Below are 19,484 nucleotides of genomic sequence, written 5' to 3'. Positions count from 1 at the left end.
CACGCCCCTCCTCCTGGCCCACCAGGGCCTCTGTCTGCCCCACACACTGCCAGCTCCGGGACCCGCCTTCTTCTTGGTTGTGCCCTGGCAGTGCAGCCAGGGGCAGCAGAGGACGTCCAGACAGCCCTGGAGCAAAGTGAGCCCCTGTGGTGCGGGCCAGTCACCCCCTGGCACGAGATCAAGCCCAGCAAAGGGCGCTGCTGCTCACTCCACAGCCCTTGGCCCAGCCCGTGCCAAGAGGAAGCCCGGTTGCCAGCAAGCCTGGAGACAATATCCTGCCCCTTCCACCGGGTGGCAACGAGCAGCCGAAGCTTTTCATGGGATGGAGGTAAAATCAGGTCGCCTGGCAAGTAAGAGCCGGGCGGGCCGAGCGCATCTCCGGCTCCCGCTTCCCAGCAACCTTTGGCCGACCTGCCGAGCGCCCAGGGATTACCTGCCCGGCGGAAAAGTCAGCACTGCACCCCTCCCCCCCGAGTTTCCATGGAAATTGTGAGCCCCCCCCCCCCGCCCAGTGGAAGGAATGCCGCGCCGCCGGGAACTTTCCATCCCGACGCGGGGTAGAGGCGGCCGGGCTGCCGGCGGGCGGGGCGCGCAAGCTTGCTCTCCCGGGCTCCCGCCTGGGGGGCGGGGCAGCAGCTCCTCGGCCCGCCTTCTGCGCCGCCCGGGGGAGGGGGCGGGAGGCGCGCGGGTGGGGCGGGGGCTCCGCAGTTCCCACGTGCAGCCCGCCGGGCGCCGCTCGCACTGCACACGTGCAGCTGCACCCGCGGGCCGATCCGCCTTCCACGCGGGCAGACCGGCCCTGCAGGGCTTCCCGGGCCCGCACCGGCCGCGGGAGGAGCGGAGCTCGCCGGTCCCTGCCAAGAGAGCCGGGCCGCCACCACCGCGCTTGGGACGCCGCCGGGCCGCGAGGGAAGGAGCCGGCCGGCCTCCGCGCGCGCCCCCAGGGGCGTGCCCGAAAATCCTGTGCGCGCAGCGGAAGCGGAAGCGGCGAGGAGCTGCCCGGGCTGCTGGCTGCGCGGCGTGCGGAGGTGCGGCGGGGGCCGGGGGAGGCCGGGACGGGACGGGACGGGACGGGACGGGCTGGGCTGGGCTGGGCTGGGCTGGGCCGGGCCGGGCGGGCAGCCGCGCTTGGGCCGGAGCTGACCGGTGCCTTCTGCCCCCTCTCCTTCCCGCAGAGCGCCATGGCCGAGGCGGGCCCCCCGACGGAGGCGGAGCGCGCCCTGCGCCGCCGCCTGCCCCGCCGCCTGCCCCGCCGCCGGAGCGACGTGTACGTGAACATGAAGACGGACTTCAAGGCGCAGCTGAGCCGCTGCCAGAAGCTGCTGGCGCCGGGCGCGGGCGGCGGCGGCGGCTGCGCCGAGCTGTGCATCCACGGCCTGGGCCTGGCCATCAACCGCGCCATCAACATCGCGCTGCAGCTGGAGGCCACCGGCGGCGGCGCCCTGCGCCTGGCGGCCCACACCTCCACCGTGGAGCTGGCCGACGCGGCCGAGCCGGAGGGCGACAGCGACGAGCCGCAGGCGCGCACCCGCAACAACTCCGCCATCCACATCCGCGTCTGCCGCGCCGCGCCCCACTGAGCGCGCCCCCGACGGGAGCCCCGGGGCGGCCGGGCCGGGCCAGAAAGGCTTCCCGGGGCTGGGCGGGGCCGCGTTTCCGGGGCGCCCGGCTGTGGGCGCTTCTCCCGGGCGGGGCTGCTCGGCTGGCAGCGCCCCGGGGGCGGCCCACCCCGTCGCCGTCGGCCCCCGGCTGCAGGGCGAACGGCGCCTCGGGGGCTCGAGCGAGGCTTGGGGGAGGCCTCGGCCAGACCGAGCCCCGGGGCGTCGCTTCTGCCGCCGAGCGCTGCCTGCTGGCCAGGGCGCCCGCTCCGCCTCCGGTGGCTTCTGGCCCTCAAAGCCTCGGAGGAGGAGTTCAGCCTCGGGGCCTTTCTTCCCGCGGGCGGACTGCGGCTGCTGGCCAGGGCGATGCCGGCACTTCCGAGGGCGCCTCCTGGACCGGCCTCTTCACTTCCGCGTCCCCGCTCTGTGCACACAATCTGGGGCAGCCCTCGGGACTTTTCCGGGCAAAAAAAGGTGGCTCTGGAAGCACACGGGCTGCTCCTGTAAGATGGCTTCCGGCATGACTTGCGTTGCAGAAGCCTCCTGCACTCGGGTACTCGGCAAAGCCGGTGGTTCTCAGCTAGAACCTCCCGGACAAGCCTGTCGGTGGCCGGGTCCGATGTACACGGAAGGCTAGGCTGCCTGCCAGCCCTGTGCAAAACAGGCATTCTCCAGGAAGCAGAGCTGTTGTGGGTCGAGCAAAGAGAGGGCACACAGAGCATGACTGGCGCTGGAGGGTGCTGCATCTGCCCTTCTGGCCCCTCCTTGCTCGCGCTGCCTCTTCTTCTGTGCTTGTTGGGGGTGGGGGGGAGAGGGTGTCCATGGTTCTCACCCCTTTGCTTGTGAACAGAACTGTTGGGGGGCTGTTAGATCTCAAGTTCACGGGACTTTGTCTCCCATTAATGCTTCTATTTTGCCTGCGTGGGGGGGATCTGGGGGAAGGGGCCGCATGGTGCAAGCAAAGCTATCTTTCTGTGGGGGGGGGGAGGTGCGGGTTTGAATCTTGGCCACGAATCCCAAGAGCATCTTCTCCGTCTTGTCCTCGCATTTACGTGTTGGAAGACAGCTTTATCAGGCTGTGTCGGAAATAACTTTTTCCACCGGACTGGCATTCTCACACGGCCAGTCAAAATGTGTTTGCCATGTGTGTCCTGACACAATCTTCTGATAAGATAGGGGATCCCAAAACATTTCCAGTGGCACAAGAAGCGGCTCCTACGTGCCCTTGGAGATCCAGGGAGTGGGGCATGTGGGGAGTCGGTTGCCATGGAGAAGAGGCCCCTCTCAATGTGGAGGCACCCTTTCTTGCATTCCTGAACGCAGGGGAATGGAGGTAGCGCAGTGTAGAGGGGGCAGCCTTCTGTGTATGTGTGGAAACTCTTGGCTATTACTGCAGATATTCTCCATGGCCAAGTTTTATCACAGGAAATTAAGTCGGGGGTTCCCTGGCTCGGGTTGGGCCTCCGTTCAGCCTGCTGTTCAGAATTCTGTGATCCGAAGGAGCCCCCGGGATTCTCCCTGACACTTAGTACCCCATTTTCCCAGGATGCTCCCGAGAAAGAATTCTTGGGGGAAGGGTCCACAATGTGGCTCCCCAGACTGGCAAGAAAAGTGTCCCGGGGCAGTGGAGGACTTTCCTGCATCCCCTCCACTCCAGAGGCAGCGGCGGAAACCTGGATTCTGAGCGAAGACTTCAAGTTGTGGTAGCATAAAGGTTAAGTGGCTGGACTGTGGATCAGCCCTCTGCTGGTTCGACTCCCACTCTCACCACGAGCTCAGCCGGCAGCCTTGGGGCAGCCCCTCCTCTTCGCCCCGCTCTCCAGCTGTGTTGTGGCGATAATAATGACACAGACTTTGTTCACCACACTGATTTGTCTAGGAGAGTGGTATATAAGTGCATTTATTAAGTGTTACCAAATCAAGGCATGATTTATTTGAAAACTGCACGAAGCCAAGGTACTCTGCAGTTGGCTAGACACACTCTCCATGGAGCCTCCTAGTGTGAGGGGAAAGAATTCCCAACAACGGGATGGGTGCAAGAGACGGTATCAAAATCTGTTCCGGACTTTACCTTTGTTTTTAAGCAGCTTTTCTTTATGTCCCTTAGATTAAATATGATGACTTTCACGCATGTACATGCAACAAAACTGGATTGGAATAAATAGTAAACTAATTCACAGTGATCTGTCGTGTTTATTTAGCACTGGCAGCATCTTGCACTCTACACCACCCCTACAACATGCGTAGCACTCTGCCCCATGTGCTGATGGATCTGGGAGGGCATGGCTTGGTTTAGGACTATCGCGGTGGGCTGGTAGCAGAGAGCAGATGAGAGCCGGTGTGCCCAGACGGAGAGCTCAGCCCGGGTTCTCGTTGATGATCCCGCTGAGGCAGGCCTCTTAGTGGGGCAGCCAGATGTTCTGGGGAGTTTGCCTGCAAAGCCTGATGGGAAAAGTCCGTACAACATCAGGCCGTTCATGATGCCTCGCTGGGAGCAGGGGGACGGCGCTGCCAGCTCCGGTGGCTAGTTGCCCACTAGACCCCACAGATCATACGCTTAACCCTTTTCCCAAGCCAGTTATCTAGTGGCCAATGTGGTATCCTCGGGCAGAGAGTTCCACAGATTTATTGTCGAAGGCTTTCACGGCCGGAGAACGATGGCTGTTGTGGGTTTTCCGGGCTGTATTGCCGTGGTCTTGGTCTTGGTCAAGACCACGGCAATACAGCCCGGAAAACCCACAACAGCCATCGTTCTCCGGCCGTGAAAGCCTTCGACAATACATCGAACACCTCTACGGGGAGGAAACATTCCAACAGACCCGGAGATTGGAAACACTTCGGAACAAGAACCAAGACCACGGCAATACAGCCCGGAAAACCCACAACAGCCATAGTTCCACAGATTATGAATGTGTCCCAGGAAGAAGTTTTCCATCTGCGTGACCCTTGGTTTGGCATCTTTGGCTTCTGAGGAAGAGGGGAAGCTCTCCAGGCTGCTTTGTGCCTTCCAGCCTCAATTGCCACCTTCCTCCAAGGTAGGCTAGCAAGAGAGAGATGGATTTGGAAGTGAGTTTTGAAGGAAAGCACTGCTAGGCAAGGTTGTGGAAAAGGGTCTGCAATATAAATGAGGACTAGAAACTTCTTGTGGTGGTCTCGGCTGAGACTTTAGGATGGGAGTGAGAGTGGCGCAGTGCTCAGAGGTGCTCTGTATGTATGAGGCAGGCTGCCTTCCGATCCCTACACCGTCATGAGTCATGTCTGTGCTTGGTTCCTGATCTGTAAAATGGGCATGATAGTGACCTCCTTCAGGGGACCATTGTGAGGATGGAGGGAGCTTTTTCTGTTACCTTCCAGGACTACAAGAGGACATTAAAAACAAATATGGCAGGAAACTTAAGAAGGCAGGAGGGCAGAGAAGCAGCAAGATCATGCTGTAGCCACTAGACCCTGCTTCCCTTCTGATGTACTGGAGGAGGCCCTGGGAGGCTGAGGTCAGAGGTCAGCCTTCCCGCCTGACCTGGTTGATCTGTCTCTGTCTCTGGCGCCATGCGGCGCAGGTCCTGTTTGGGGACAGGGCCAGGATCGATGGAGCCGGCTGCCAGGTCGGCAGATCAAGGCTTCTGCGTGTGCTGGCCGGCACGTATGACTGCTAGGAGCCACCAAGCTCCTTGGCCTGTGCCCAGAAGTAGGGTGGAAAAAGCACTGGGTGGAACATGGGAGGCTGGGGTCAGGACTCCCGAGTCCCGTTTTCGATCTTGAGAGGTCTGGGCACCTAGCAGGTTTGAGCACGGGGGGGGGGGGGAAGGGGCACCTGGACTCCTGGGTTCTCTGGGAGAAGCATCGGTTTTAATGAAGAGTAGAGGATGACGGGATCAGGACTCCTGAGTTCTTTGGAGAGAGGGGAGGCAGCGTGGATTTTCTCAGAGGCCAGTGACCACCTTTTGTTTCTTGCTGGGCAGGCAGAAATCCAACAGCTGCGCCGTTTCCTGCTGCAGAGTGATGTGGAAAGCAGGCTCTGCCTCTGTTCCTGCCTGTTACGCAATTCTGGGGGGGGCTGAGAAAGAAGCAACGTGCCGCATGCGAGAGCAATTGTTATCCTGCCTCTTCAGCAGCAGCCACACTCGGGGCAATGACCCTCTCTCTCCCCTTCTCCGTTTCAGGCTCACAGCAATCCTCTGAGGTAGGCTAGGCTGGCCCAAGGCAAACCGTCTCCATGCCTCTCTGGTCTTGCTAGAAGTGGGTCACAACTTGACAGCACTTTACACACAGGTTAGTAGGCTGAGAGAGAACAGCTGGTCCAAGGTTCCCGGGGAAGGGGAATTTGAACCCAGACCTCCAGAGTCCTGGAACTTACAAGCAGGATGCCGCACGGGAAGAGTGTGAGCCGAGGCACCAGGATGCCATGGCAGAGGGGCAGCTGCTAGTCCAGAGCAAAGGGAGACGAGAGTCACCGGTGGCTGGAATGTTGGGCTAGGATCTGGGAGACTTGGGTTCGAATCCCCACTCTGCCACAGAAGGTCACTAGGTGACCTTGGGCCAGTCACGCTCTCGGCCTAACTTACTTCACAGGGGAGTTGTTGGGAGAATAAAACGGAGGGGTGGAGAATAACACTATAAACCGCTCTGGATCCCCCTTGGGAAGAAAAGCAGGGTATAACTATTTAAATAAATTCTTGTGCTCTCAGAGGAAGGGGGACTACAGGGAGGCAAGAATGTTTTCAAGACTGAGACTCCCGACTTGCAGGGGAAGGACTAGTGGCTTGGGTCATCGACTGGCCTTGGCTCTGAGGCCTCTTAAGGCCAAGCACACACACGCCCTGCCCAGCCGCCTCTGGTTCCAGGCGGGGCCTGACGTTGCCCTGGAATTCTACCTGGTCCCATGGAGATAATGGCAGCTTCAGAGGGTGGATTCTGTGGCCCTGAGGACCCTCCTCCCAGGCTCCACCCCCAAATCTCCAGGAATTTCCCAACCCAAAGTTGGCAACCCTGCTAGTGGGCTGTCTCCTGGCCTTGGTTTTTTACCTGGAAAATAGTAAAGAGTCCAGTGGCACCTTTAAGACTAACCAACTTTATTGTAGCATAAGCTTTTGAGGACCACAGCTTTCTTCGTCAGACACATTGTCAGATGCATCTGATGAAGAGAGCTGTGGTTCTCGAAAGCTTATACTACAGTAAAGTTGCATCTGACAAAGAGAGCTGTGGTTCTCGAAAGCTTATACTACAGTAAAGTTGCATCTGACAAAGAGAGCTGTGGTTCTCGAAAGCTTATACTACAGTAAAGTTGCATCTGACAAAGAGAGCTGTGGTTCTCGAAAGCTTATACTACAGTAAAGTTGAATCTGACAAAGAGCTGTGGTTCTCGAAAGCTTATACTACAGTAAAGTTGCATCTAACAAAGAGAGCTGTGGTTCTCGAAAGCTTATACTACAATAAAGTTGCATCTGACAAAGAGAGCTGTGGTTCTCGAAAGCTTATGCTACAATAAAGTTGGTTAGTCTTAAAGGTGCTACTGGACTCTACTACTTTGTGACTACAGACTATCACGACTAACTCCTCTGGATCTATGGCAGGGGAAAGGGACCTGAAGGAATTCCCAGTCACTCTATTGGGCTGTGTGGCTGCTGAACAGGGAGCGGGGGTGAAGTCTAGGCTCCCCTGCAGAAGCCAGAAGCAGCCCAGTCAGATGTGAGAGGGGAGCATTCAGGCGGAGAGAAAGGCGGGTGGAGAGCTGCCCCGCCACACACCCTCCTCAGACTCGCAGCCTGCTGGCAGCACTTCTGATGTGTGGGGATGGGAAGCAGCCTCAGGGGTGACATAACTCCTGCCAGTGGCCGTGGTCTCAAGCTGGGGTCAGCTCAGCGCCGGCTGGTCTCCTCTCCTTGCTGGGGACATGAAAGATGGATTTCCCATCACCTCACCTCTGGAGGAAGCCCCGTAACAATAGCCTGTTGCTAGATCAGACACAGTGGCTGCCTGCAGGACAGGGGGGGGGGGGGGCTTGGAAGCATGCAAGAGCCCAGCAATCTGTGGGGGGGGGCTCTTTGGGCCTGGCTGTGTGCGGGGGCTTCATTTTACTTGGTAGATCAGTGGATGGTCCCAGACTATTTTGTCCAGCACCCCCTTCACACAACAGAGCCTTCACACAAGCAAAAGGAACTCTTTAGCTTTATGCTGTGCATCTCTAGCCAGCGGGACTCACTGCTGCGTGATGTTGCAATGGCTATGAGCAGCAGAGGTGGAAGAAAAAGGCGCTGGGCGAACATGTGCCGAGGTGGTTCCAGCGGTGGCTGTGAGAGCTGCAAGAAGCAAAAGCTCAAGTTATAACGGGTTGCACAGTTCAGCATCTTCTCAGTATATCGAGAAGACTGAAAAACGTGAGACAGCTGCCAAGATTTCTAAGACGGAAAAAATACAACTCTGGTGGTGTTGATTTGCTTCTCAGCGTAGTTTGCTCCAAACCTGGGGAGTATATTGTGCAAATATATGCAAATTAAGAGCCAGCCTGGTGTAGCAGTTAAGAGTGTTGGACTCAGATCTGGGATCTCCAGGTTCGAATCTCTGCTCTGCCATGGAAGTTTGTTGGGTGACTTTGGGGACAGTCTCCCCTCTCTCAGCTGAACCGACCTCAAAAGGATTGTTGGGAGGACAAAATGGAGAACAATGTAAGTCATCTTGAGTGCCCATTGGGAAGAGAGGCGGAGTATAAATGAAGTAAAATAAAAATTGTCTCAATTTTAATTCTATCTGCAGATTATAATGTTCAACTGCAAACTGCTGAGTAAAGAACAAAATGGATCCAGAGCCCCTAACCCACCCCAGACCCCAGGAGTAACATTGGAGGGCAGAACCTGCCAGGCAGGCAGCAGAAATTTCCAGTTTCAGTCCCTAGCATAAGAGCAATTGTGTGGGGTACTGGTTAGAGTGCCAAGAAAGACCTGAGCTGGGAGACCTGAAGGCAAATGTCCCCTCTGCTGTGACGCTTGGTGACCATGATCTGGTACCACTTGCAGGGTTGTTGTGAGAATAAACAGCGGAAAGAGAAACCTGGAGGCCCTTATAGGAAAGAAGATTGCATGTCCACTAAAGGCTCTCTGACGTCCAGTGCAGGGAAAGGCTTCAGGCCCTGGAGAGCCACTGCCCGTCAGAGGAGGCGAGGCGGAGTCTGCCTCTAGGCAGGAGAGCTGTGATTGTGCCGCTGCCTCCCTGTTTTCATTTCATTTGGGCTCGAGAAGCACCCCTGAGGTCCATGAGGTCACCTGGCAGGGTGCGTGTGCACTGTTGTTGTGGTCTCCTAGCCACCCTCCCCAAGCAAATGCAGTATGAGAATCAATAGCACCTCCCCAAAGGTACGCACCCGCCTGTTAGGCTGTGTTTTCCAGAGGCAGCTGGCAGAGGCTGCTGCCAGCCTTGCCCGTGATGAGCCAGGGGAATCTTGGCAGGGCTGGGCTTTGTTCAGGACACAGTGATAGCTGGGAACATGGCGCACCAGCCCTGGGGATACATGCTTGGTTTGGCCAGCATTTTGAGTCAGACAGCAATGTGGTGGGGGGCCAAGCCAAGGTCTGCTCTGAACAAAGAAGGGAAGGGTGAAGAATTCCCACAGAGGGGCACAGGCATCCCCAGACCCTCGAAAGTGGAGCCTTCTCCCAGTCTGTTTCCCTGCTTGGAATCTTGGGGCACGGGACCTGCTTGAGACAGGGCTGTTGGCCCCTAGGCTTTTTAAAGAGTCAGGGGCTTGGTAGAAATGTGCATCTAGCCCACATCTGCTTCCTAGACATCCGACCAGAGACCCCCATCTGGAAGCCCATAGGCAGAACCAAAAGGCAACAATTTCCCCAACACTCTGTTGACCTCCAACGTCTGGTATTCAGGGGTACACTGCTCCTGGACATGGAGGTTCAGTTTAACTCTCTTGGCTAATAGACATGGATAGAGCTTTCGTGCCTAATCCCTTTTAATAGTCTGCTGGGGGGGCTGCTACTGCATTTTCTGCCAGTGAATTCCAGGAATCATTCTCTGAGGTACTCCCTTTTATCTGTCCTGAAATTCCTGCCAAGTCAGTCTTTTTAGCTGACCCCATGTCCGCGCACTGTCTCTCTCCCTCCCCTTTTCCTCCACCGTGTAATCTTCTAACTGATCCCTTTCAGGCACTTTTTCTCCACCTTAAGAAGCCCCCAAATCTTGGCCTCTTCTCATAGGAAAGGTGCTCCAACCTCTGAATCATTCTTTGCGCTTTTTCCTGTTCTGCAATCCCCGTTTTTGTGAGCAGAACTGCACATCGTATTCCCAGTGCAGCTTTGCCACAGGTCTGTAAAAGGGCGCTTGTCTCCAGTGCGGCTGCCCACCATCTCCGGCCGGGGGTTTGCCTTTTTCTGCCAGTGCCGCACGCTTCGTCCTGCTGTTCCCCATAAGCAGGGCCAAGAGGTGAGCCGAAGACTCTTGCTCGATTTGCAGGATTATAACTTTGAACTATTAGAGATTCTGCATTTAACGACCCTCCAGCAAACAGAAAAGGCAACAGCGTAGAAAGCTTTACCTGTTGGATGTCTGTCTGCCATGCAGGGCCTGAACATGGGGCACCCGGGGGGGTGGGGGTGGCGGCTGGGACTGTTATGTTCCAAATCTGATCTTTGTGAAAAGGTGTAACTGGGAGAAGGCCTGATCCTGCCAAACGGGGGCTGGATCAGGCTGGCCGTCGGGAGTCGCAGCGCTGGGTCAGGCGGGATACGGGTCTGCACTGGTGGGTCTTGCCTAACAAGGGAGCCAGCCGGATCAAAGCAAGCACCAAACAGGCCAGGATGCTGCCCTGGGACGGGGTGGGGCGCCAAGGCCCCTTTTCCTCACTGGGGCAGGGGAGGGGTCTGAGCTCGGGGCAGGGACTGGGCCACAGAAGGGCCGGCCGAGGCCAGGCACCCCTGGACTGCGTGAGAGAGGGGGGGCTCCTCAGGGGCTGGTTGCTGTCCTCAGACTCCTGGGTCCTCAGTTCAGGTGCGTCCCGGAGGAGGCGACTTGCTGGTTCTTTGGCCAAGGCGTCGCCGACGGCCAGACGTGCGGCATAGTCACCTCCTTGGCAACTGGGTTTCCGATTTCCTTGGGACGTGGTCATCCACACGCCCTTTCTGGCACCCCGCGTGACCTTTGCCCCTTTCACACCTCAACCTGCGGCTGGCCCTTGGCCAGCGCCGACGACGTGCTTGGCCTTGCATGGGCCTTTTCTCCAATGCTCCGCTGCCAGCGGGAGGAAACTCCTTTGCCTTCCGGCCTGCTGAGGAAAATTGCCCATCTCTTCCAGGGCCTGTCCAGAGGCATTCCTGCCGTCAGCGAAGCGAGGGTGTGCAGGGAAGGGGGGTGGGAGAGAGTGCGAGTGCGACCTCGGGCACTGGGAGCAAAGAGACCAGGCGGATGAAACATTAACCGCGCCTCGTGCATCTGGTGGGGCGGCTGGCAACCTCTGGGGTCTGCAAAGGGAAAAGAGGGGGGGTCTCTCTTTCCAGGAGCAAGCTCAGCTAGGAAACCAGGCTGCATGCATAGCCCCAGCCGGGGCGCAGGCGGAGAGTGCTGAAAGCTTTCCTGTGCTCAGACCTCTCCGCAAGGGAGGATGGCAGCGTTGCTGTTCGTGGTGATCCAAAGAGGCAAGCAGGGGAAGGTCCGCCTGCGGTGCTCTTCAGAAGGGGATGCCCGGGCCCTCTGAGAGGCTGGGTGTTGGCGAAGAGGCTTGTTTCACCAGATGTGCCGAGGGCCGGCAACAAGACCACGTTCCAGGGCACACGCAGCTGGCTCCGCCGATTGCTGCTGATCTGCTCCAAAGTCTTTCCTCGACAAGCTGGTCGAACTTCCTGCCGTCTGGAGAAGGTGGGGGGAGGCAGAGAGAGTGACCCCCCTGCCCTTCCTTCCTGGGACCGAGAGCCCGTCCGGTTGGCCGCACCAAAATCACCACCAATGGCCCGCGATGGAGCAGGCGGGGTCCGCTAGTCTCTAGGACCATGAAGTTTTGGCTATGGGGATATCTGGTGAGTAAGCGCTCTCTCCTGCAGCTGCCAAGGGGGAGGTCATCTTCAGGGTGCCAGCCACAGCGATCGATCGGGATTGGGCGAGTGCCAAAGGAAACGGGCCAGCGGCAGAAGCAGCGAGCTCCTAGCTCAGGGAAAGGAGATCTCGGAGCGCGAAGGGATCTAGGCCAGGCTGCTGAGGTCTCATCGGCACAAGACCCTCCGCAGGCTGCTAGAGAGTAGGCAGGCAGCCGTGGCACACAGCAGGGCCGTTTGGGGGGAGTGGGGCTGGTGTTCCGGAAGAGCAGAGCAGGGGTGCCTGGGACCCCTGAAGAGGGAGGCCTTGTGGCTAAAGGAGGCCCAGGCAGGAGCTGATGCCCCTGACTTCTTTGGGGGAGTTGGAGTCACGGTGCAGGAGGGGGCATCTTCCTTCCAGGGTTCCTGAGTCCGTATTTGGGGTCGCTGATGAGACGGACCCTTCCAGACGGAGCAGATGAAACTGCCTTCTGCCCTTAGTCCGTCTTGCCTGTCCAACCAGCGACTGCTCTGTGGGGTCTCGAGCACAGACAGGGGCCCTTGCTGCTTGCCATCCCTTTCGCTGGAGACGCCAAGCTGCGCCTGGGACCTTCCGTGTGCAAGGAACATGCCCTGGTGCTGGGACCAGGTCCTGAGGCATACCAGGGCGCTCTGGCAGAGGAGGCTTCTTTGCTCATCCAGACAGCCAGTGGCATGTGAGGAGGGCCCTACTAGGACCCAGGAGACTGCGATCCAAATCCCCCTCTGCCCTGGGAGCTCACACGGTGATCTTGGGGACAGACTCTCTTCTCTCAGACTAGCCTACCTCACAGGGTGGTTGTTATAAGAATAAAGCGGAGGAGGGAGAATGATGATGTGAGCCTCTTTGGGTGTCCATTGAAGAGAGAAGAGGGCTGTAAATACGGAGCTATGATGCCATTTTAAGAAAGTGAACAGCGCAGCATGTTTGTGGCACATTGACAGGGCTCCCAAAACAATACCTCAGGCATCCTTACAACAGCCCTGCAGAGGAGTCCAGTATCATTCTCGCTTCCATGGCAAGTGCTGGTAGTGGGAAGTGAGGGTAGTACCTTGCTTCAGGCCTGGGCCCCCAAGTGAGGCACAGCAGAGATGAGAGTGGAACTGGGCCTTCGCTGCTCGGGTGCGGAGGCTTCCCATGCCCCGCTCTGGGCTCCTGCCAGCAAGGGGAAGCTGTAGGGAGGCCTAAGGGGGATCCCTGCTGGGATTCTCGGCACGGGCTCAGGAAGGAAAGGGGGAAAGACCCAAATACGGAGCAGGAGGTGAAGAGGAGGCCCACAGGGTCCAGCATGGCCTCTGCGGAGAAGCAGCCCGGCAGCCCGGGCTGTGCCGTCCAGTCGTAACCAACCTGTAGCGGCCCCAGCAAAGGGCTTTCAAGGCAAGGGAGAAGCAGAGGTGGTTTGCCACCGGCTTGCTCTGTAAAGTCTTCTTTGGTGCTGACCTCGCTTGGCTTCCAAGATCGGACAAGATCGGGCTGCACCGTGTCGCCTTCGCTCCCCGTTTGTAACACAGTGTTGCAAAGCGACCAGCTTACACAACAGCACAGAAGCAAAGCGTGCCAAGCCCTGAGAGCCAGCAGGGCATGTGCTACCTCAAGGAGGGCAAAGCAGCCTCGCAAAATGTTCCGGGGGGGGGGAGGGAGACCTGCCAGGACGGAGGTCGGCAGCATCAGGATCCCATCCCCCCAAAATGTGGTTTAAGAATCTAAAACTGGCGTTTTCGAAACTGCACACTGGAAATTTGCTGCTCTTCAATCTCTTGTGGGGAATTTCAGATACAGGCAAAACTAGATCTTGTTGCTTGCGAAAGACAACGTGAGACTGACTCACAGGCCTGTATGAGGCTAACAGGCACGGGCAACTGGGGGCAGTCGCACAGGAATAGTTGTGGCAGCGGAAAATGAACTAGGATCGGGCCCAAGCACCAGCTGACCGTATTTTCTCCTCCGCTGCCCAGGGCTCTTTCCTTTCCTGCTAGTGTTGGAACTCCTGGCCCCGCCAGCATTGCTCACCCCATTGCACCCCATCTGCGACCCCCGAGTCATGGACAAGTACATCCTGGAAGCCCAGTGGGCCGATCAAGACATCGTACGTACCCCGCTTCATTTCACTTACCCGTGCCCCTTTTCCTGCACGCCCCTCAGCACCCCTCGGGCGAGGGTCCTCTGTCCAAGCAGTCTCTGGACAGCACATCTGTCCGCCAAGCCTCGTCCGTGTTTCTCAGGCTGCTGTGGTCCAAAGCAAGCTGCCTCCGGCAGCATCCCGGCATTTGGAAAGCTGCCATTTCCAGCGTTCCTTGGGAGACCCAAGGACAACGAAGCACGCTTCGAAGCGTAAAGCGCAGGTGTAACGAGGCCTCCCTTTGTTTGCAGGCGAGGGTCTGTGCTGCCTCCTGTGGCTTGTCGGAAACTGTCCAGGTGCCAGACACCAAGGTGAATTTTCTTGAGTGGAAAATGATGACTGTAAGTTGGAGCTGGGGGAGAGCGGGTGGGCTGGCCTGAGGCCCTGCCCGTGGCCCTGTCCGCCTGACCGGAGGGCTTCTTTCCCCCTCTGCCAGAGAGCCAGGCAGGCATCCGAGGTCTGGGGCGGCCTGGCCCTGCTCCTGACAGCCTTGAGCCAAGCCCAAGAGCGCCACCCAGCCACGCTGGATCAACTGGCCAGGATGAGGAGTGCCTTGCTCAGCGTCAGGGAAATCCTTCGCAGTGTCAACGTGGAGGTGAGCGTTGAAGGGGAAGAGGGCCTGGGGCCGTTGACTTTCAGAAGCCAGGCAGGCCTGGGGAAAGAAAAGCTCTCTGTACATGCTTAGAGGCACTCTGCTAACAGGGAGGAGGAATCTGCTTGGAAGTGATAATCCAGGCACGTCGGGATTACTCAGCCAGAGCTAAGGGGAAAGATTTATGCACTTCGCAGTCTCACTGCCAGCCAGCTTATGTGTATAAAAGTCATGGATTTTGGATGCTGGGAGGGGCCAGGGAAAAGTGGGGGATTCCTCATTCGAACCTAATGAAAGATCAGCGCTGGGACGGGCTCCTTTGGAAGTGCGGGTGGGCTCTTTGGTAGAAACCTGGCCGTTTTCAGAAAGAGAAGGAACACGAGGGATTTCCTAGCGGCCCAGCCCAGGAGTCCTGAACCCAGAGTAGAATCTGGGAGATGCCCCTGCGAGGCACTTGTGGAGAAAGGCAGGACAAAAGGGCTTTTTAAATAAATCAAAACATTTTCATCCCTGCAGGCTGCTTTTCTGGCAACTATCCACCAGAAGCAAACGCCAATTCCCCAAAGCTTCTCTTGTTGCCTCGCTCTTCTGAATCCCCGTTGGCTGGGCAGGTTCAAGGGTTCTTCCTCGGTCTGCAAAACACACTCTAGCCATTTATCCCTCTTTGGCTCTGGTTCAAGAGAAGATCCCCCGCGGCCCCCCCCCATTGAAGCAAGGGCAGGAGAGTAAAGGGAGCAGAACAGAGGGCCAGAGCCGAGCCAGGGTCTTCTGGGTGCAAAGCAGGTGCCCTCTTGCTGAGCCCCTGCCTCTTCTCTCCCCCCTCCACTAACCACGGGCACAGGAGAGTAAGGCTGGGTGTGGACCTAGGATGGCAGCGCTGACAGCAGAACTGGAGGTCCTGGGCTGAGGCGGCAGGGGTGGGAATTCTGCCCAGGTCTGAACTCCAAGGCTCTTGCGGCCCCCTGAGCCCCCTCTGCACCTCTCCTGCAGGCAGACGCCAGACTGCTGGACACGCCCCCGACCCCCACGTTGAACATCCGGACAGTGGAGAAGCTCCTCAGCATCTACCTGAACTTCCTTCGTGGAAAAGCCAACTTGTACATCACTGAAGCCTGTCGGAATTACGCCAGGTGACAGCGGGAGGCTTGCTCCTCTCGCCACTCGCCCTGCGGCCCCCGTTGCGGGGGGGACTCACTGTGTTGCCAGGTGGTAGCCTGACCGACTGCCAAGCCTCAGCCGCACAAACGCACCCGCGCACACGCACGCATGCGCACCAGGGCTCCCTGGGGACGGAGTTGCTCTGTCCGTGGGGAACCCATCCCTCACTAGGACTGGGGCCTGAGGGGCAGCGGCCAGGCCCTCCTGCAGGCCCACCCACCCACCCACCCCACTCAGGAGTGCAGGAACCGGAGCTGGCGGACACAGGGCTGTGCCAGGAACAGGTGGAGGCCTAATGTCCACGTCTGCCCTGCAGCTCCAAGCAGAGAGGGGAAGTTCTGGATTCCAACCAATATTCCCCCGTCACCAGGGACCCTAAAGCCTCGCGAGGCGGCCTGGAGCCAGCTAACCCCATCAGCCCCGCTCTGTGTGGCTCGCAGCTCCAGGGGTCGGGGGTGCCGCCTGGGCAGGCCTCCTCTCGGTGGGACCGACTGTTGACGTGGCCCAGGGCTGAAGCAGGGCCAGCCCCGCGGGGGCTTCTTGCCTCAGCCCTCTGGGAGAATGGCCTCCTCCGGGTGAGTTTGCAGGGCCCTTCCACCCGCCCCCCCCCCCGTGCCCCAACAGCTGCCGTTCCCTGAAGTCTACCAAAGAAAGGAGCAGATCGAATAAATGGAGACCAGCTTCATTTGGAAAGGTCTTATGTAAATAAATGCTGGGAAGGGGCATTTAGAGTGGAAAGGGGAGGCAGTTCTCATGCTCAAGCCAAGACAAGTGATTGACGGCTGCCATGGGGCTGCAGAGAACTTCTCTGCCCAGCCAGGGGTTGTTTTGCGGCTGTTTCTCAGAAGGGGAAAATGGACTTCAGCACCCTGTTCCAGAGATGTCTTTGTACATACGTGTATAGTTTTGTTCCAGGGACTTTCTGAGAGTTTATATTTGATATTAAGTTAAAGGTGTGAAATATTCTGTATATTTATCTCATGAGAGCTTTGGTGGAAGTCGACTTTGAGATGGGAAGGAGTCCCTTGGCAGATGGGGCAGCTCGGTCGATCTCTTTCCTCTTCATTAAAGATCGTTTCGCTTCCCAGGGCGACCTGGTTTCCATTGTTGTTTCCGCGTCAGAGGCCCAGTTGCTGAGAGCCTTGCCTCAGATCCACCCCAACAGAGCTTCCCTCTGCCCTCCCAAGCCTTACGACATTTTGAATTTTAAAATTATTTTTACCCTGCCATTTTCACAAGGAGCCATGTTTGTTGCCCAATTCCATTTTTCCTCACAACAGCCCTGTGAGGGAGGTGAGGTGGCGCAGAGTAGCACCCCCCCCCCTTGTTCTGTCTCCTCAGTGAAGAGGGGGCTGAATTCATACCAGTTTGCTGTAGTGGTTAAGAGTGCGGGGCCCTAATCTGGAGAACCAGGTTTGATTCCCCACTCCTCCACTTGAAGCCAGCTGGGTGACCTTGGGTCAGTCACAGCTCTCTTGGAGCTCTCTCAGCCCCACCCATCTCACAGGGTGATTGTTGTAAGGATAATAATGACACACTTTGTAAACCGCTCTGAGTGGGCATTAAGTTGTCCTGAAGGGCGGTATAGAAATAAAATGTTGTTGTTGTTGTTATCCATCTTGCCCCCCCCCCGGCCCTCCCTGAACTCTGATAAATGCAGAGGAACGCAGGACAGTAAATCCTGCCATCTGGGGGACCCTTTGCTTGGCCCTCATGATGGGGGGCAGCTGGCTGCATTCAGCGTTAGGGAGGGAAAGGAATTCTGTGCATGCTCAGAGACCCTTTCCCATTTTCTTCACCTCTTTTAGACTGTGTGAAAACAGGATAAGAAGTGTAATTTGAAAGCTTAACAAACACAAAATATCGATAGTGTTTATTACTGTGAGGTTTCTTGGCCCTCCTGTGCCCCCTCCCACGTCCATAGCCATATGACCACCCACTTTGCAGCTGCTGTGGGCCTCGTCATGTACTGTGTGTGGCTGGGGGTGAAATGGGGGCGTGGAGGCTGCTTCCCTTGCCGTGGCCTTGCTCGTGGCCTCGCCGCTGCCAAGCCAAATCGAGTCTCAGTTGCTCCCAGAGCTGCCAGCTTCGATTCTGGCTCAGTCCTCTGAAGGGTCAGCTTTAACCGTTGGATCACACAGCCCATTGCAACGTGCCCAGCGAACCTAGTAAGTCCCTCCTGCAGTTCAGTGGTCTATTGAAAAAGAACATTTACAACAAAGAGAGATTCATCTGCAGAAGGGCTGCGAGGACAAGGTAGGGTCTTGGGTTCAAAGTATGCCACAACTAGTTAGCTTTGGCATCGCAATGAGAACCTGGCCTGGGGTGGGGAGGGTGCTCTGATGCGGAGGGAGAAGAGGCCGGCAGTTCTCAAGAATGAAAAGAGATGGGGGGGGGGAGCCCTAGGCTCATTTCTGCCTGCGCACCAAGAAGTAATGGGTTTAGAACACACTGTTAGATTTGGGGGGGCGGGGGGGCACTCTCGGATCCTGAGCGCAGCCCAGGCGCATTTTTGGAGAATTTGCTCCCCTCCCCCACTGCCATTCGTTTCCGTTGTACTCAGGCCAGCTAGCCCCTCCCCCTTTCCGAACCTTTTAGACCCCTCCTCGCCCCCCTGCGAGTGCAAGCCGACTCAGGCTGCGGAGCCCCGAGCTTTCTCTGGTCCCTTCCGTTCCCAGGGGTAAATGGTTCGAGCCCAGGCAGCGTCCCGGTCGGATGGGCGACTTCCTGTAAAGCGATCTGCCCAGAGAGAGAGAGGGAATTGGGTTCACTTCTGTCCTTGAAATTCCCTCTGTCAAATCCCTCTTATCTTGGGAAAACAAGCCTCTTTCCTGGACACCACGTGGGTGCAAACAATTCATGGCCAGGGACGCGGGGAACATGCGCCGGCGAGGCACAGACCCCTCAACTGCCACACTGGGAAACTTGCAAAGGAAAGTTAAAGGGCGCCTCTGACCCACGGCACGGGAAAATCCGGTTAGAAGGGACAAGAATTGCGCTGGGACTGGCGTGTCATCATGCCAGCCTTCAGTTGGCACAGGTGACGAAGACTTTGGAGAAACCCGAAGGCTCGCGGATCCCTGTCGGCTGGAATTGGTCCAACAAATAGGCACAACATTTTCTGCGCCCCTTCCCCCCCCCCCCGTCCTGAGCAGGGAGAGACCAGGGCCAGGGGGCAGGAGTCCCTTTCCTTTATAAGGGCGAGGCAGTGAAAGGAGGGGAGAGTTTCAAGGGGAGGGCCCTCACAAAAGAGGGCGGGGCTCTTTGTTAGCCCCACCCCCTCTGGTGCCACCAAGTCTGGCCGCCTGGCCCTGGAGCCGCTTTATCGCTGCCCTCTCCTTGCACAAGGTAAACAGCAGCGCTGACCCTGCGAGTCCGGTGTCTCCGGGGGCAGCCCCAGAAGGCGCGGGCCTCGAGTCGGGCCTGTCTCAGAGTCGGGGTGCTTCGTACGCGGGGCCTCATCGTGGGGCTTCCACGCATGCTGGGTGTAAAAGTTGGTTTCTTGGCTGCGTTTTCTGCCCGCCTTTCCCACACGAGTCACACAGACCTGTGGTCCTTTCCACACGTGGCACACGACTGCCCCCTGCCCTGAGGCGCCTTCAGCTTGGGCTTCCAAAGGTGGAAGAAAATGTTTCTCGTTCGGGCCCTTTAGCAGGTGGCAGCCAGTCCAAAGAGCGCCAGGGAAGGCCAGGGCCTTGCTGAGCATGTTGCTCTTCCGCGGAGCTTTCCACCGGCACGGGCCAGAGGGGTGACCTGCGAATGGCCGGGCTTGCGCTTGGAGAGTCTTGTGTGAATGGCGCCAATGCCCTCTCCCTAGGGGGTTGGCTCTCTAGCGGCAGAACCAGAAGGCCAGACCCGCAAGGCAGGGATGGCTGCCAGACTCCGAGTGCGGTGGGGAGATATCAGTTCCCCTAGAAAAACCTCCCCAAATGGCTGCTTCGAAGAGCGAACTCTGCGGCCCCGCCCTTCCCCA

The 19,484-nt window shown here is 57.9% G+C and overlaps 2 protein-coding genes across 4 annotated transcripts; both read left to right on the top strand.

Moving 5' to 3' along the window:
* The first annotated feature begins 684 nt into the window (after positions 1-684).
* POP7 (POP7 homolog, ribonuclease P/MRP subunit) lies at positions 685-3,772 on the top strand. The gene is made up of 2 exons (XM_054995229.1): positions 685-1,028; positions 1,176-3,772. Exon 2 carries the CDS (start codon positions 1,182-1,184, stop codon positions 1,578-1,580), a length of 399 nt encoding a protein of 132 aa, XP_054851204.1. The 5' UTR covers positions 685-1,028; positions 1,176-1,181; the 3' UTR covers positions 1,581-3,772.
* A 6,840-nt stretch (positions 3,773-10,612) lies between these two features.
* On the top strand, positions 10,613-16,551 carry EPO (erythropoietin). 3 transcript variants are annotated; one of them, XM_054995219.1, is made up of 5 exons: positions 10,613-11,608; positions 13,598-13,728; positions 14,013-14,072; positions 14,198-14,356; positions 15,344-16,551. In XM_054995219.1, exons 1-5 carry the CDS (start codon positions 11,596-11,598, stop codon positions 15,485-15,487), a joined length of 507 nt encoding a protein of 168 aa, XP_054851194.1. In that variant the 5' UTR covers positions 10,613-11,595; the 3' UTR covers positions 15,488-16,551. The 3 variants fall into 3 exon arrangements, with proteins under 3 accessions (XP_054851194.1, XP_054851193.1, XP_054851195.1); XM_054995218.1 differs by having other exon boundaries at positions 14,013-14,102; XM_054995220.1 differs by having other exon boundaries at positions 10,613-11,826; positions 14,013-14,102.
* Positions 16,552-19,484: the final 2,933 nt, after the last annotated feature.

The sequence above is a fragment of the Eublepharis macularius genome, chromosome 12 (genome assembly GCF_028583425.1).
Source record: "Eublepharis macularius isolate TG4126 chromosome 12, MPM_Emac_v1.0, whole genome shotgun sequence".
NCBI classification, from domain to species: Eukaryota; Metazoa; Chordata; class Lepidosauria; order Squamata; family Eublepharidae; genus Eublepharis; species Eublepharis macularius.
The sequence above is the reverse complement of the archived record's forward strand: the minus strand, read 5'-3'. Positions and strand labels throughout refer to the sequence as shown.

Excerpts from the sequence above, each read along its gene's own strand:
- POP7 (XM_054995229.1), top strand. The coding sequence starts at position 1,182 with ATGGCCGAGGCGGGCCCCCCGACGGAGGCGGAGCGCGCCCTGCGCCGC.
- EPO (XM_054995218.1), top strand. Across the intron at positions 13,729-14,012 it reads AGTGGGCCGATCAAGACATC|GCGAGGGTCTGTGCTGCCTC; the intron begins GTACGTACCCCG and ends CTTTGTTTGCAG. Across the intron at positions 14,357-15,343 it reads TTCGCAGTGTCAACGTGGAG|GCAGACGCCAGACTGCTGGA; the intron begins GTGAGCGTTGAA and ends CCTCTCCTGCAG.